The 17,263-nt window shown below is 36.1% G+C and overlaps 1 protein-coding gene across 2 annotated transcripts in view; it reads left to right on the forward strand.

The window, feature by feature from the left end:
* The window catches only part of ORC3 (origin recognition complex subunit 3), a 36,578-nt gene that overhangs the window by 11,770 nt on the left and 7,545 nt on the right, over positions 1–17,263 (forward strand). The window contains exons 7-16 of one of the 2 annotated variants that reach the window (XM_075498331.1): positions 354–490; positions 2,615–2,774; positions 3,593–3,706; positions 5,629–5,762; positions 6,239–6,302; positions 9,596–9,712; positions 10,636–10,715; positions 13,994–14,127; positions 16,583–16,668; positions 17,149–17,246. In XM_075498331.1, coding sequence (XP_075354446.1) covers positions 354–490; positions 2,615–2,774; positions 3,593–3,706; positions 5,629–5,762; positions 6,239–6,302; positions 9,596–9,712; positions 10,636–10,715; positions 13,994–14,127; positions 16,583–16,668; positions 17,149–17,246 — 1,124 coding nt within the window. The remainder of the gene's footprint in view (positions 1–353; positions 491–2,614; positions 2,775–3,592; positions 3,707–5,628; positions 5,763–6,238; positions 6,303–9,595; positions 9,713–10,635; positions 10,716–13,993; positions 14,128–16,582; positions 16,669–17,148; positions 17,247–17,263) is intronic. The other variant, XM_075498332.1, reaches the window with a different exon arrangement.

The following is a 17,263-nucleotide window of genomic DNA, read 5'->3' on the forward strand; positions in this document are numbered from 1 at the left end:
TTAATAAAGCTAATGAAGTTTTAAATTTTGTTTCTGTCATGAATAAAAGTCAGAACTGATTTTATGACGACTTCATCAGAGCAGCATGTTAAATAAGTTTAATGAATACATGCTCTTTTTATTACTGGGTAAAGTTATAGGAAATGGGCAATGTCCAGGTACACAACTCAAATCATGTCCCTCAATCCCAACAGAATTTCACCAGTTCTGTGCCACAGAGCTATTCATGTCTTAGAATGTGGGTTTTAAACTTGTTTATTCGTTGTACTTCCTGCTTTGCCAAACAGAAGGAAGATTCAATCTTTTTATTTTCCTGTCTTCTATTTATTAATGCATAACAAATGGCTTTAAAGAAAACAGATTCTGAAACTCCGAGCAAAAAAAGAACTTCCTCTTCTAGACACTTGCAATCTCCTCCAGTTGTAGTTATATTCAAAGACATGGAAAGTTTCAGTACAAAAGTACTTCAAGACTTCGTAGTCATCAGCAGGTAACGTGACCTGAAGTTTAGTTCTTCCATTCCTTTACCCATTTTCTATTTGCAGCTGTTTTGAAGTGTAACAGTGAGGCCAGTGGAGAGTTGGAATCAAATATTGATGCTGCTTCCTTGCAGCAGTGATTGAGCAAAAACCTGTTTGCTAGGTTTTGGAGATGAATTATCCTAAAGCTAACTTGGGACTCCGAACCAGAGTGCTTAAAGGCTGGGTTGAGATACTGGGTGGCTGATTTAATTCTTTACATAAGAGGATTTATCGGTACTAGTTGTTATAGAATTTGTGATTCTGAAACTAATTTTTTAAGATGCCTAGATCTTTCTTCTGTAGACTTTTAAAATTGTTTTCAGAGTATATTTTTTGTATGACTACTGATGTAATGCTGCTTAAAGGTCACTAGCTTACTAACAGTATATAAAACTTACCCAGAGAATTTCTTAATATTGGCCAGGATCTGTAATGAGTAGCTGACTAATTCAGGTGCTCCTGTGCTTCTGTCCTTCCTTAACCTGTCTTCCTTAATATCATCTCATGCATTCTAATCAAAAACCCATGCTGTTCTCCAAAAAGAGTGTCTTACACTTAGTCCCCAGGTTGAAACTACAGTTGCAGCAGAAATGGGGCTGCAGTTGTACAATTAGTTCAGCTGCAGCGTGCACACCTGACATTACCTCTGAACAAGGCTAGGCAATTTCATTTGCTGAGACACCCACAATAAAAATATTTTTCTACTTCAGGTCTGGCAGATGGGTTCTCTGAGGAACATTTCAAGAAGTAAAATCAGAAATGCACAACTATCTGGAAATAATTAGGGTGTAAGGCAGGGGAAAATGAGGTTTTAATTGTTTTTTAAGTGTTGTGTTTTATTTTGCTTTTTGTGGCAAGGATAAATAGTTAATTACGAGCATGTGGAATGTAGATGAAGTGCAGTTCAGGTCTGTCAGTCTACTATTTGCAAATACACTTTTTTCATAGACTGTGTCTCTTCAGAAAAAAGGTTTAGAGCATTCAAATGATCTTATAACTAAAGATTGTCTTGATTAAAGTAAAGTAGAAGATGGGTAAAATAGAAGCTCGGCAGAGTTGCATAACACTTTGAAAAATATTTTTGGGTTAATTGTAGAGATTGGGTTTATTGTCTCATTTTCACTCTTAAACATGTTTAATAATAAGGGTGAAGTGGGTAAATGTGAGAGGTTCTTCTGATTTGTTAATCACAAGATTCATTTTCTCTCCGATATTTTACATTATCAACAGTGGACAGTAATGTATGAAGTTTATTGTTTTTATGTTTAAGTCTCTAGCAATGACTTTTGAGGAGTTAGAGAAATTAAATAATTGTGGGATAACATTTAAAACACAAAGGTTAAAAAGTTGCTGTGGTGAAAACAGAGGAAAGGAATAAATTGTCAATTTTAATCTAGAAGACATTTAAGATAGAAGAATTTGTATCTCCTTGAAACTAACAGAAAGTGGAAAATAATGATGAAATAATACTGAAAACACTGTATTTTGTATAATTTGTATGCTGCTCACCAGGAATACAGCATTCAGTCCTGGTTATCAGTTCTCAAAGCATATACTAAAAAATTATCTGAAGAGGAAGACTGAATCTGGAGAAGTTGGAATTCTGGTTTTTTAAGTATAATGGGAACATAGAATGTTAGAGATGTTTCATATTTATTTTAAATTCATTAAATGGTGTAAAATTTGTAAATTTTCTTGAGACTGTTAGCTGTTTACTGTCTCTTCTTATTTTTTCTTTATTTCTTTGGGGGAAAAAAAAATCATATTATAAGATTTAGTTCTCTGAATATAACTTTTTGGGAAGATAGGACCAGTACAATACTGTAACTGAAAAGATGCTTTTTATGCTACTTCCTGAAATTTGAATCCTAAAACATAATTTAACTTGCTTTTCTACTTTAGGGCTTTAAATAGCTTGCTTTCTTTTTCATGTTACTCTACATCAAAACTCTTTTGGTTTGTTGACAACAAATCTTTTAATTTACCCCTTTCTGCATCTAAGCTCAGTGCTGTAGCAGGAACATAATGCATTTGTTTCATTATTTTCTATAATGTAACTATTATGTTTTTTTCTCCCTTCCCCCATGATCTAGTCAGCATATCCGTGAATTACCTCTAGTACTGATTTTTGGAATCGCTACATCTCCAATGATTATCCACAGCTTACTTCCTCACTCTGTTTCCTCTCTGCTGTGCATAGAGCTTTTCCAGTCCCTTTCTTCTAAGGAGCATCTGTCTACTATAATTGACAAGGTAATTCCCTTTCTAAATAGGAGGAGTGTGTGTATATTCAAGCACAGTGTACATGTGTGACCTTTAAAAGTAGTAGGTTTGTCTGAAGCTTTTGAAATGCAATCTGTTCCTGAGAGCTGTGGATTTCTGGTATTTCTACTCATAGCTGCAGAGTAGCTTAATACTGAGAGCTTCCTTGTCATGTTGAGACACACTCACACATCTGCTTTCATGTGCATTGACATCTGTGCATACATACTTGGGCAATTACACTTTGACATTCTCACCTCTTCATTAAAGTAGTGCTTTGATTTGAGTTTTACTTTGTTCTAGAAAAAAGATAGTTTTAAACATAGAAGAACTCAGTTCAGCCTGAATTTTGCTGCCTGTCAAAAATTAGCAGAGTTACCCAAATGGTCAAGCCATATAAATGCTGTGCTTGTGTGATTCTTGGTATACCACTTTGTGCACGATTTCCAAAATCACTGCTACACATGCTGAAAGTAGTTGGTATCCCTGGTTGTTACAGCAATCTCTGTTCTGTTCTTTGTAATTTTAAAAATAAATACAAAAATAGTGTTAAGCAAAACTAACTTCCAACGTTGCATATTAGTGAAAGGTACTTACAAAAACGCGGTGAAATAATAAACTGAAAATCAATCTTTGCATGGATATTTTAGTAGAAATTGTTTTTAGAAGTTGGCAGTGTATTTAGGGTCTCATTTAGTTGAATGCGAACATACACTGAGAGTTGTATCAAATTGTATATATAAATTTTGCTCAGTTGAATTCAGGAAAGAATTTCTGCTATGGCTACTTTTCCTTTTTGTCTCCCTCAGCTGCTTCTGACAGCCCAGTTTCCCTTTAAACTGGGTGAGAAAGTTCTGCAGGTTCTCATCAACATATTCTTGTACCATGATTTTTCTGTCCAGAATTTTATCAAAGGATTTCAGGTAGGCAATGGTAACAAGAACTCAAATTATGGTTGTGTAGTCTAACAGTCTAATATTGGTGTCTCACACACCGGGTAAACGACCTCACACTTGTGGGATAACAGTTGTGAAAACAAAGGGTAATTACTAGGTACTGAAAGATTTCTTAGGTCCTAATCTTGCTGTCACTGAATTGGATGAAAAAATGTCCCTTGGAAACAGTTTGGATCTGTGAACAGGTGGGTGTTTTAAAGTTAAAACCTTAACTGCTAAGGTTTTATGGGAAAACTTGTAGGACAGGTATGAAGAAGCATGTAAAACAAGCTCACTCTGCCACAAAAAACTGTATTTAAAGGTTTCATTTAAAAGGGTAACCTGCCTTAGTGGGTAGAAAGACCTTGATCTTGCTAGAGATTAGTTTGTAGCTTCTAGCACCCCTGGCAGAACTTTCCAGCTCTGATCCTCTGTACCAGGTCCTTGTACTCTTGTTTGTTGTGGTGTGAGTAGGGTACAGCAGTGTCTCTTCCCAGCTTGAACTCTTCTGGCACAGTTTCTGGATGCGCACTTCTTACCTTTACAGGGAAATAGGAGCTGTAGGGTCACTTACTGTGTGCCTCAGAGTAGGTGGTGCTTGTGCTCCAGGCAGCTGTGCAGCAATGCGGGAGTTACATTTACCCCCTCAGGAGACAAAGTGGAAGACTTGAAGGTTTCAAAAAATAGTCTATGCAGAGCATGATAATTATATTTTTATTGGCTTATATAGATCTTCATATCTAGATGTATTTCTGTGTCTGAGTCTCCTTGCAGCTTTTGTGGACTGCGGACAAGAGTTCTCCAAAGAATTTGTAGTCCCTGTAATCTGTTTTAATGCAGGATTGTGAAATTGTTTCTTTCTTGCCTGGTTCCATGCGTGAACCTGTTAGTAAAACATGCCCTTTTAGTGTTATACTCCTTTAGAGTGTCTCAGATTCTTTGATATCTAAGATTCAGTGATTACACATGGCCAGGAGAAATATCCTGGCTGTAGTACCTCTTCCTGCAGACCTGTGCAGGCTTTCATAGGTTTCAACGCCTCTCATTTGAGAGAGTCAGCAGGATTTAATGATTCCCCATTGGCCTGGGACGAAAATACAAGTCCTAGCCCTGACAGCATATGGCTGTGTCCTTACGCGTTAAAAGTATTCGAGGATGAAGCAATTTCAGATCAGATTTCCTAAGTGATAGATACAAGGGATCATCATCATCTCATTATGTCTAGGAGTGATGTTAACTTTTCTGACAGGAATCATCTGTCTTCTTTGACAGTTTTTATGTTTTAAAAGTTTTTTTGTGAGGTAGTCTGATTGGGTTTTTGTTTTGTTTTTAAGAATAGATGTGATGAGTATGTGCTACTATTTTGCAAGGCCCTGATGCTACAAACATTTAGTGCAGCTGAAATCAGTGATAAAGCACGTTTGTACATATGCATACTAAGAGCTTAGCAGTGTATTTTTGTGTATATGAAACAGAAATTGAAATTAGGACATGTGATAAGTTTGCTTCTGTACAGTGATTGCTTTTCGTATCTTTAAATATACTCTTTGTTATTTGTGAACATTGGAGCTGAATATGTAACCTAAAGAATGCAGTAATTCACATAAGTGAATAGAAAATATTTGACAAGCTATAGTTACCGTTTTGTAAGAGGGGGAAAAGATGACGTACTGAAAATGAATACCGCATATAGCAAAAAAGGTAATTATGTGACTGTATTTAAAACTAAATAATCAGTGTCCTGTAGTGACTTATGGAATATTTATGAACTGTAATGATTTTTTTTTTTTAAAGGAATACCATTATTACCATTGTAGTGTATGCACTATAGTAATAAGAAAGCATTAAAAGTTAGATAAGCAGGGAGGATTAATTTTATTAACATCACTGGTTCTTGCTTTGTTTTTCAGCTCTGTATTGTGGAGCACTTCTATTCCCAGCCTCTTAGTGTACTGTGTTGCCAACTGGTAGACCTTAAGAAGAGAGTAAATTCTTTATCACATGATCAGTGTGAAAACATTCGAAGACTGCCCTCTTTTAGAAGGTAAAAGGGGAGATAAATTTTTGGACAATCTTTTATTTAGTCAGCTTTAAAAAAGATAAAAGGAATCTGTAAGTGTAGCTCTATGAAAACTGTAGATCACTTGTGCGTATGTTTCTATAGCAAATGTAAATTGATCAAAAGGAGGACAGTCAGGAAGCCTTAATCTTCTGGTGTAGAGAGTTCAGCTTCTGTGATGTGTAATCACTTGAACTTCTTTTTTCCTCTTGTTCTTAATACAGAAACAAGCTATTATGATAAATAATCATAAATCACTTTTGAATTTGTTAAGCTGACTTGGAGCATAATCTCTAGGGTTTTGGAGTGGCCTTTCAACTTGCTGGATTTGACAGTTCCTCTTCGAATCTTTCCAAATAAATCCTTATAGCAGCATAAACTTTTTGAAATTTAAAAATGCTATAATCTTTAATCATATTTTACATTACAATTTTTATGTTCTTGTTTTTTCTTGCCATCAGGTATGTGGAAAGTCAAGTATCAGAGAAACAGATTGCACTGCTGACAGCAGACAGCTTCTTAAAGGTAAAATTTTAAAAATCTCTTAGGAGAGCAAAAATAACTTTCCCAATATATTCGTTTGTGGATCATAATAAGATGCAAGACTAAGATGTATAGTTCTGTATAACATCTTTCATACAGTACATACTGTGCTTCATGTCCAGTAATTAGGATCAGTAGGTCAAAATTCCAAATCTCTAGCGTTGCCAGGTGTACCTTTATACAAAGCTGCACAACTTTTCTTACACCAACTTTTACCTATGTCTAGAAATATAACTGCTTAAAAAGAAGATTACAAGGTTTATTTATGGTGTAGTCTTTTAATGCTTACTCAGACTGACTTTCTTGGAAAGTCAGTGAAGTGTTCGCAGAATGAGTAAGTAATCTGGAAGGTTATTTCGTAAGCTCTTAAGCCTCCATACCCTCTGTGTAGTTTCTGATTGAACTCAGTAGGGTAGTCTGGGTCCTGAGGCACACATTCACACTAGATGTCGTACAGGATTAAAACTTTAATTTATGTTACATGTTTATCTGAAGTTTTGTCAAGTGATTAAAGTCAGGCTACTACTATTGTGAGCCCTTTAGGAATTCACCAACAAAGATCTGTTGGTTATTTTCACCAGCTGAACCACTCCCAGTAGAAGCATGGCTGAGGGTGAAAGGTTTCTCTGAACTTGTAATCTCAAGTATAGCTAACCTGTCAGGCAGATGGTACTACTAGAGATAAAGCAATTAATTTATCCTAGCAGAGCTTCCTGGTCTGTAAGGACTTTTTGAGTGTGAAGAACAATGGTAATGGCTGGAAGAGAGGTTGGTAGCAGGCAAGTTTGCAAGTGCAGTGCAATTACAGTAGTCAAAGCGAGGCATGATTTATACATGATTTTATGATCCATAGTCTTCAGTGGCAAAAATAGCTTAAGCTACTGCTGTTCCCTTGCTGTTTATACACACCTCAGCAGATGTGTCGGCACAACTGCTTGTGTGGCTGTGCAATTAATGTAATCAGAGAAACAATTGACTTAAAGTAACCTGACCAAAAAGACAAGACATGGGAATTTTTTTTGCTGGGTTGTTTCTGCAGAATGATTTCCCCAACACAGTTCACTCTGCAGGTGCATAAATGCTTCTGTTGAAACAACAGGAGGAGGGAAGGAGTGGGAGTGAGCAGCGGAAACTCTATTTCTTTGTTTAAAGTTTAAAGACCATGTAATGGGCTGCTACTTTGAAAGTTGAATACTCATCAACTTAAACTGTATATGTTTTAAACTTCATATGTTTAATAATATACCCCTTATTTCACAAGCCTCACCCTGTAAGTTTGGGAAGGAAGCTGGAATTCTTGTGCTTATGTGCATATGATGCTTCTGACAAATTTAATTGAAGACACTTGTTCTAGTCTCTACAATAGGGGTAGGGCTATTACTGCATTGCCAAGCTGGCAGTGTAGTCTACTTGGGGAGAAAAGACCCTACTTGTTGCATTAATGAGATGCTGTTTATTCTGTATGTTGTACTAATCTACAGTATCATTCCCAACTCTGGAAACACTTTCACTGTGGTACTACTTCATATAAATTTACTGTTCATGTTCAGGACCAGGTGAACTTGCTGTTCAAGCTTAGCACCTAAACCTGCAATACCCTTTGTCAGCTGCAATTTATATTCCATGTTGTTACCACTTTTTTTAATAACTATGGGAAGAGTTCCACCTATTTAGAATAATCAGTTTTAAAAGCAATTTTACATCCTAATTACTTACAACTCTGTCTGAAAGTCTTCATGGCAAATTTAATTTGTAAATGTGGCGATCTATATTTATGGAAATAACACTGCATAGTCTTCTAATAAGGTTTTCAAATTCTTCTAAAACACAATATGCCTTTTCACTCCGTTATTTGGCAAAATACATAGTACTATTGCATTGTGATTTATGTATATTAACTACATCAGTCTTGAGCTGGGAAAGAAGATGAGGGAAATATAGATGCTATAATACTCTGGGTTTGGGGGAATAAGATCGATGTAGCAGCATTAAAGAGAACTTGTTTTCTTCTCTCAGCTTTTTTTGTGATGGGGATAATTCCCCCCCCCCCCCTTTTTTTTTTTCCAATGATCCTGCTTAGAATTAAATACAAACTTGTGAGTGTCTACCCTAAAGTCTTGGAAGTCATTTAAACAATTGTTATGTCAGTGGCCCTTAAATTTTAATAGATAAAAAGTCTATGGGGAGAAATGTCTTTAATGTTTTTAATCATTTTGAACTTTTTTAACATCAGAAAGCTCTCTGCAGCACTGTCTTTGTTACTTTCAGTCTTTGCAGTATGATACTTAATCTTTCTGTATGTCAGTACTTCCTTATATTGCCTGCAGATAAGGTTTTGCCTTTTTTTTTATTTTTAATCTTCGATGCTCTTTGTTTCAGTTTAACTTTAGAGAACTTCAGTGGCCTGTTTTATTTTTTTCTTTCCATTTGGAATAGTTTGCTCAGAGTTGAGGAAAATGGCAATAAAATACGTAGAGAATCCTGTGGTTTTTTCCTCTTTATCTTTGACTGAAGACAGGTGAGAGAAGATCTTCTGATTCACAAACTTAAATGTAATGAGCCCAAAGTACTTTAATACAGCTACCAAAAATTTTGAGTGTCGTTTTCTGGAAGTGTTACATATGCTTCCATGGGAGGCCAGAGATAGTGAGATGCCATCCAGTAAATTCAGTAGCAGCAGTTAATAATTTTTTTTCCTAATACATTATTTTTTTTTCTTTCTGCAGTTCTCAGTCTATGAATAAACAGAAGTCAAATTAAGAGCACATAGGAGCAGCAACTGCATATTTATTTCTTTTCTGGGAACTGGTCTTTTTATGTATACCTAACTAGTAAAAACAGCAGCCATCTACAATACAAGAAATATATTTTTAAATGCATTTGTAATACAAAAATGCAAATAATAAGAATTTGAGTAAAAGTAGCTATATAATTTCTCATTGCCTATTAAAGGTATAGTGTATAGTCTCATTTTTACAAGATGACATACCAAATCTAAAGGCCTAAATATAGTAGAAAATAGTAAAATAATAATGCTAATCAATAACAATTCTTCAGTGAGATGGAGGAAGAAAGTAAAGTTAACAATATGCAATGTGGTTGCAGTGAACTGTTGAAACACAGCTTTTTTGCAGAGTGGTCTTAATTTAACACTGGTGATTTAAATCATAGCACACCACAATGTCAAAACTTCAGAGTCATTTTAAGTACTTCATGAGAGTTTTAAATAAATGGATGTCAGAATGACTTTTAAAACAATTATTCTGTCACTGTAGGAAACAATACAGAAGCTGCTGGAGGACTTGCATGTTTACCATGAAAATTACGTTCCAGTTCTGAGATGTCTTCATGTTTTCACATCTTCTCTTCCAAAGTATCCTTTGGGCAAGCAGGTGACATACTGTTATTCCAGTTTAGTGAAATATGGGGGGGGGGGGAGAGGGGGGTGTTCAAAGTATGACATCTGAAATCTGAATAAGTATTTATTCTTTCTCTTTGTTTGCTATTCTGCTGCTTTGCCCCCTACTTCTTAAAATGGAGACAGATGCTTTCTTGCTATGGGCAGAGGGCAACAGCATGTGGTTTCTTTAGTGGTGTGGATGATACCTTGTCAGTCAACAGGAAGGAATTTCCAGGAGGAGGCAGACGCACAGATCAGCAAAAGAATCTGCACATTGACTTTCCCACATCTGTGATTATCTGTATGCATTGCAGACAATGTATACTCTTCTACCACCTATTAGCTCACTAGTCAAATTCAGATGAAGAGACTGAGTTTTAGCAACCTTCTATACAGAATAAAAATGATAGTAAGGGAACAGTGATAATTGCTCTTAATAGCCACACTGCTCTAATGTCATTAAATCCACCTTCTCATGCTAAGCAATTTCTTCTTCCCCTAGAAGAGCAATATATTCTGTGCATGTGCACTACTTGTCTGTTGGTTCTCAATGTATTGCACACTTATTAAAATCTGACCCTACCTACAAAATCAGCATGAACTGTCCCAGTATTTGAGAATAAAAGGATGTTTTAGCTGGGGCATTTGATTGGACTTCCTCTGTGTTCTCTGCAGTTATCTTCATGTGAATGTTAGTTGTTTGAAATCTGGTGCAGAGCAACACATAGACTCCAGCAACACTAGGAGCTTAGTTCTGTAAGATACTAAATGCTCTCATTTCTTTTGCAATCATTCTGCATCTCTGGGAAACAAGCTCCAAAGGAATTACATATTACTTTGAAAAGCTTGTTGTAAGAGTTCCGCATTGCTTTGTTTGTAAAACACTTTATCCTTTCTTCACTTTCTGCATAACAGATCAGGGAGCTGCACTGTGCATGTTTGGAAAACCGAGTGTGGGAGACAAAGGAGTATGAGTCATGTCTTCAGCTAGCAAGGTGATTTTTTTTTTCTTTTCTTTTCCCATTTTGTTTTAATACCACTGTACACATGGAGAATATCAGTCATCTCTTATTCTGGAACTTAAAGCTGAGGATATTACTTGTTCACAGCTAGTTGTAGAATTGTTTGCAAGTATAATTGACTGCTGTTTTCATTTTGTCTTTCTACTGTTTTCCATGAAACTCAACCAGGTTCTAATATCTCTTATGCCCTGAGTAATTATGCTGAAACCACTGAAATTACTGTGTGTGAATGAGGACATCAGTTGGGCTTTGTCTTTTAAAGTATGACTGTGTTAGATATTATCAGCTAAATCATTAGTTGTAGTTGGCCTAAATTTTAATCTGTTGTGAAAATTAGAATCTGTTCCAAATGAGTAGCTGAGGCCTTTCTTTTTTTTTTATTTTACTGCTTCCCCCCTACCTGCTTTGTCTAACAGTTTGTACAGGGACTGAGTTAATTTTTTGTGTTATTGGGAGTTTAGGACTTTAGGAGAGCCTACACTTGTGTTGTCTGTCAGCATTTAAAATGGAAAAGTAATCTAAGCCAATTTTCTTAATAGAAAACCCTTCAATTGCAATGTTGCAGCTACAGACTTTTAAACGTGCTTTATCATGGCAAGTGGCTGTTTCCTGATAGCTGCATTCATTCAAATAATACATTGGTTCTGTCGCACAAGGAGCTGATGCAATGCCGTTACCATAACTGCCTCTTCAAGAGCCTCTGAGCTTGTGAGGTTTGATGTGTCTAACAGTAAAACTGAATAGAATAATCATGTCATTGGTGGGTGGAGGATAACTTTCTGGGCTTATATACACAAGGAAACATACTCTTCAGACTGTACCTTTTGCCTTACTGAGTGGTTCTTAATGCACTGCCACTGTGCTATGTTCTTTACCCTCATCCCTTTGAAGGGATTACATGCTTGATTTGTCATTTCTACAGTCTTTCCTTCTTAATCCTCTGACTCTCCTGAATCTTGACAGCACTCAATCACCTATCCCCTTGCCCACAAACGTGTCATTTTGCTTTCCTGTACTGTTCTGTAACCTCTAATAACTCTTGGCCGTTTTTTCCTCTCCTTTTTCTACTCCTATGTTTAATTTTCTTCTATCTCAAAGTTGATGCTGCCATCAGATTCTGTCTTGCCCCCCCTTTATTCTTATCTGTTCATCTCCCTCCTGTTTTTCCTCTGGCCCTGGCTCCCACTGTGGCAGCTTCTGATAGAAATACGGCGATCGTGGTCATTCCTTTCATAAATGATTCTTTTGTTTTTGTTTTTTAATCCAGGAATTCTGTCATTTTTCTAACAAAACTCCTTCAACACAATTCCTTCAAATACTTGGGATTCTAGCTGTGATGATTATTTTTTCAGCTTTTAACTTTTTCTTTAATCCCTTTTTCCATTTTACACATACTTCTCTTGTCTCTGCTTTTTTTGCACCTATCTCTGTTATCACTTCTTCAGATGATTCCCCACTTCAGCATTCAGAAGGAGTTTCTATGGACTTCATCCCAGCTTGCTTTCTTCTCTTTCATAACTTGTCTCTGAATAATCGGAGACAGATTTATTTACTGTCTTTGGATGATCTGAGATCTTCCTTTCTGCTTTAAGCCTGTCTCCTAACCGAATTAAAATCTTAACTCCGCTCTCTGATACCTGGCATACCTTGCAGTAATCACAAGCCCAAAAGGTTGAAAAGGATCCTTTACTGTTTCCTGATATGTGATAACCATCCTCTTGCCTGTTCTTTGAGCCCTGTAATCCCATTGTTGTCATAAATAAGTTTTTCTAGAACTTGCAGCTTCTTTTTGAATAATATTACTAAAATACAGATCTCCAAATCTGGTTATCCTCTCTCCATCTTTGGTGTTTAATTATTGCAGTGTTTTCTCTGCCCTGGAAGAAGGCTATCTTGTTTACCCATTATATTCTACAAGACAGTTTCAAAATGTTTTCTAGCCTTTTGTGTGGTCAAGGTCACACTTTCTGTTGTTAACTCATGATGCTTTTCTGTACAAAACAAGTGTATCTGAAGGCAACACCTGACTTGCAAAAATCCATAACCCTGAATTGGATAAATGGAAGTTTCAAATTCTAGCCTTTAGAAGCATTTAGCATCAACTGCCAGTTAGAAACTAGAGCTCAAATTGCAATTGCCCCTCCAGACATCCATAAAGCTTCCTGAGCCTCTTCTAAATTCTTCCTTAAATCTCTCTTAGTCAATGTTTAGGTGGCTGATAGGACACCCACTGCCTGACACACTGATCACCATCATTTCATTCTTTTGTCATGCTCCCTTTTTTGTGTAGCTGTGTTTGTGTCTTCTAAAATCCTTAAACTATTAGCACCTTTGTTTTGTATAAGACAAAGCAAAAATACAAGAATAGGCTGGGAAGTGCTCCTAGTAACAGCAACTATTACAAATGTGTGATTGTTCAGAACCAGAGTGTTTAGCAATGGCAACCTCTCACACTGCATGAAAAAAGTTACATGCATGTGTAATGGTACTGGCTTGATGCAATGACTGTAATTCTGGATTTCATTTATGGCTATTTGCAACGACTTGCTTTGATATCTTTTCAGTGAAGATTCCGAGACTGAGCAGTGCTTGGTGACATTTATAAAATGCCCTAATACATGACTAAAAGTAAGTAAATGCTAGGCTGGAGGTTGGGCTAGGTGATCTCAAGAGGTCCCTTCCAACCTAAATGATTCTGGGATTCTAGTGGTGGTTGGGGTTATAGCAATTAAATACAGAAAACAGGAATTCAGATTTTGTTTGAGAATCAGTCTGAATCACAGAGAGTAATGGATTTTGTGGATGTGTGAATACATACTAATCTGATTTTTTTTTTTTTTTTTTTTTTACCATTTCATTTACTATTCTTGGGAATTAGTTCATTTCTTTTTTTTTTTTTTTAAATGAACTGCCATACTTTTTTTTAATTATTCTTTTAAATTTGACTCACAGTTTCAAAAATTATAACTCTCTATCTACCAAGTGTTTTTAAGTAGAATATCAGAAAAGCTTTCACTGTCAGTTCTGCAGGAAAATGTGAAGGACATCTATCCAAGTTGATTTGTTTCTTTCTGTTACCAACAGCAAGGAAAAAATGGACTTCACTGCAAGACTCAATGCTTGAAATCTTGGATGTTTTCTCTTTTAAAAGGAGTTTTTCAGATTATTTTTAAACTCTTTTTCAACTAAGAACATTGAAAGCTGTTTCATCATTCTGCATTTTAACTTCACCCAACAATTGTGTCTTTTAGGATGTTGAACAAGTCTGATTTGGTAACCATGCTTCAACAATGTGTGGAAATTTTTGTGTCATCTTCTGGAAAGGAGTTTGATAAGACAGTAGAGAAGTTGAAGGAGTTCTTGACCCAGTTTCAGAAACTAGAAGGTGGGTGTGTACCATCATACATTCCGTTGAAGATTATATTACAGCTGTTTTATAATCTGACCAATGGGTATCTGATGGTTTGATACAATGACAGGATATCACCAGGGTTTTCCCAGGTTTTTTCAGGACTGTTTTTTTAAATACATGCACAAAATTAGGAGGTGTTTATATTTTTTATTGGTATGTGGTTCATACTTTTTATAATATGGAAGAGTGACCTAAGATAAGAAATTGGACAGATCAGCAAACATTACTCATTAAATCCGTCATACGTATCTTTTGAGCATTTTACCAGGTGTTGTAATCATTAAAAACATTTAACAAATAAAAACAGATACTGAAAGATAAATAGGAGCAGAATTCCTTATGACATGGTACTTAATCCAAATGTATATAAAATTCTTTCACCTGCACCTTCAGTTAAATTCATGTAAGAGCTAGGACACCCAGCACCAGTTATCAGGGCTCTGCTGACATGCTGGTAACTTGTCAGGCCCATATATTTGATTGTTCATGGTAGAGGACATATTTGAAAGTTTAGTAAGGCAAATAAGTAGCAGCCTTCTGTCTTTCAGAGGCAGGTTAACAGAAACTGCCGTATGCCTTCTGAAATTGGAATGTGACATATTCCAGCATTCTTCTGGAACAGGAATTTCGAAAAAAAACTATGCAGAAGTGGTCCCCTATGATTCCCTTTTGAAGATAAAGTGGTTATCATCTGGTCTGTTTTATGCATATTAAATGAAGTTCATTATCAGTGTGGTTGCTACCCAGCATTTGGACAAGTAGGCAATAAGCCACCAAATGCAATCTAATATTAATTAAAGTCGTCATGTAATGCTCTAGGGTTAACTGAGGCTTGTTTAGAAGAATCGGCTCTTGCCTGTACCATGTATTTTTGAATAGATGTGGTAATAGCAGGGCTGTGGTACAGGAAATAGATGATCACTTTGAAAAAGCTGTATACGTCACTGAAGATACCAGCACTGAAGAATCTGAACTATGATGGAAAAGCTAAAGGCTCATCTAGTTTGGGAAAAAAGAATTGAAGCAAAAGGCTTTTAAGTAGTTGGATTTTTACCTTGAGGGAATGAATAAAAAAGAACAACTCTGGGAATTCAGGGGCATGCAGAACTATAAAACAAAAAAGGCAGTATTTATTTTCAGTTAGGATTTGAAGATGTTTTTAAAGCAGAGATAGTCTAATGAATCCATGAATGATTGCAGTTTGTTTTCAAAGCGGATTTAAGCTATAATGAAAAAGTGAGAAAGGGAAGTTAAGATAAACTTTACATGAATAGGTTGCTGAGTTACGTGACTTCTTCCTGTATGTTTCTGTGATTGTGTTGATCTTTAGCAGGAGTTTTCAGAAGTCTGCCAAAAATGTTATGTACCCAAATCCCCCACAGAGCCCTTAGAGTGAAAGAATAGTCCAAAATTTATTGGTTTTTTTTTTTAACAACAACAGAGTCCATCTTCTGAACTGCCTAATGAACTGGAAAAAATAAAAACATGAAGCTTGAGGAAACAAAATATCCATATGTTCAGTCTATTTTGAGCTGAAGGATTTGATAAAAAATATCTCAAAATATATTGGTGTAGTAGTGGAGAGGAAGTTCTCTGTTTTGAAGTCTTCAACGTAAATACAAATGTCCACAGGGCACTGGAAAATAGCAACTCATTCTATGTAGGTCACCAAAAAGCTTTTATATATCATGATTGTCACTGCTGATTGGAGCTGTACCTGTGAGCTGTAGGTGGAATTGCCATCTTATTACCATCTTCATAAGTAAAGCAAGAAATCTAGTTACCTTTTGTTTTGATTTTGATTATCACTCATCCTAGCATTGATTGTGCTTTGGGAGTTTTTGCTTCTTTGTTTTTACTTAAAAATTACTAATTATTGGTGCAATTGATCAACAAACTACATGGCTATGAAAACAAAATTTTGTTATAAATTAAGATGAGAATAAAACTGGACAAGGAAATACCTTAGCACACTTTTGGTTTGCTGCTCTGGTTGCAGTTTCTGGGTTAAGTTGGGAGAACTCATTTCTTACTTAGTGGTTTTTTTGCACGAGAAGGAAAAAATATGCAGTGTGTGGCTTTTTGAACACTCCTAAAACATCAGTAGTATCTAGTCCTAATCTGTCCAACCTAGAAATGTTGAGAGTATGACCTAGGATGACATAAGCAGAATTCAGGTGATGTGCAAGGCTTGTGCCGGATCTTTGCTCAGGGCTGAATTGCTTCAGTTACTTAATTACTGTTGGTTAAGCTGCACTTCAGAATCCTTTTTTTAACAATCTTTTTCAAGGTGCAAGACTCCAGGCTGCCTGTATTTGGGTCTATGTGAACAAGTAACTGAACATGTCTCAGAGTGCTTGGGTTAGGGGGTTTATATAGGTAGTCAAGAAAAGTTTACCCCACGTATCAAACATTAGTTTTCTTCTAGTAGCAGAAGCTTTCCAAGAACGAGATGTGTCCGTATCGTCACAAAAGGAGCTCCAGAAGAAGACAGACCTTTATCATCTTCAGAAGGTTAGGCCTGTGTAGGCTTTACTGACTAGTTCCTTAACTGAATCTTTTAAGATGTAATTGCCCATGGTTAGTTCTTCCCAGCTTGCTGGAGCTCTGAGTAAAGGTTGTATATAAGTAACTCTTCTTAAAAATGAATGAATAAGTACCAACTATGTATGTGAGGCCCACCTGACGCATAGAAAATTATAGAAAATATCTGTCATAAACCAGGATTTTAAAATGCAAATTGGGGGTTTCTTCTTATGTAACTTGTAAATTACACATTCTGCTTAACACATATTTCTTTGAATTTCCCAAACTCCTACCAGTTTGAGAACTGAATACACTGGCCTAAATAAAACTCACTGCACGATCACACTTTCAGACATCATCAGTGAAGACATGCCAGCAAAAATTAATTATACGTGATAAACATATAACTTATGTTCTCCAGAGAATAACTACCTCCCATGTAGTTTTATGCACCACTTTTTTTTAAAGACTTTGTTGGAGTTGAAGGAATCAAGGCGGTCTAAGAAACTGACAAAGTTTGAAATGCTTCGTTTTGAAGTTGTTGACTATATAGACAGTCTTGTAAGGTGAGCTTTCCTGTTTT

The sequence above is a fragment of the Mycteria americana genome, chromosome 3 (genome assembly GCF_035582795.1).
Source record: "Mycteria americana isolate JAX WOST 10 ecotype Jacksonville Zoo and Gardens chromosome 3, USCA_MyAme_1.0, whole genome shotgun sequence".
NCBI lineage: Eukaryota > Metazoa > Chordata > Aves > Ciconiiformes > Ciconiidae > Mycteria > Mycteria americana.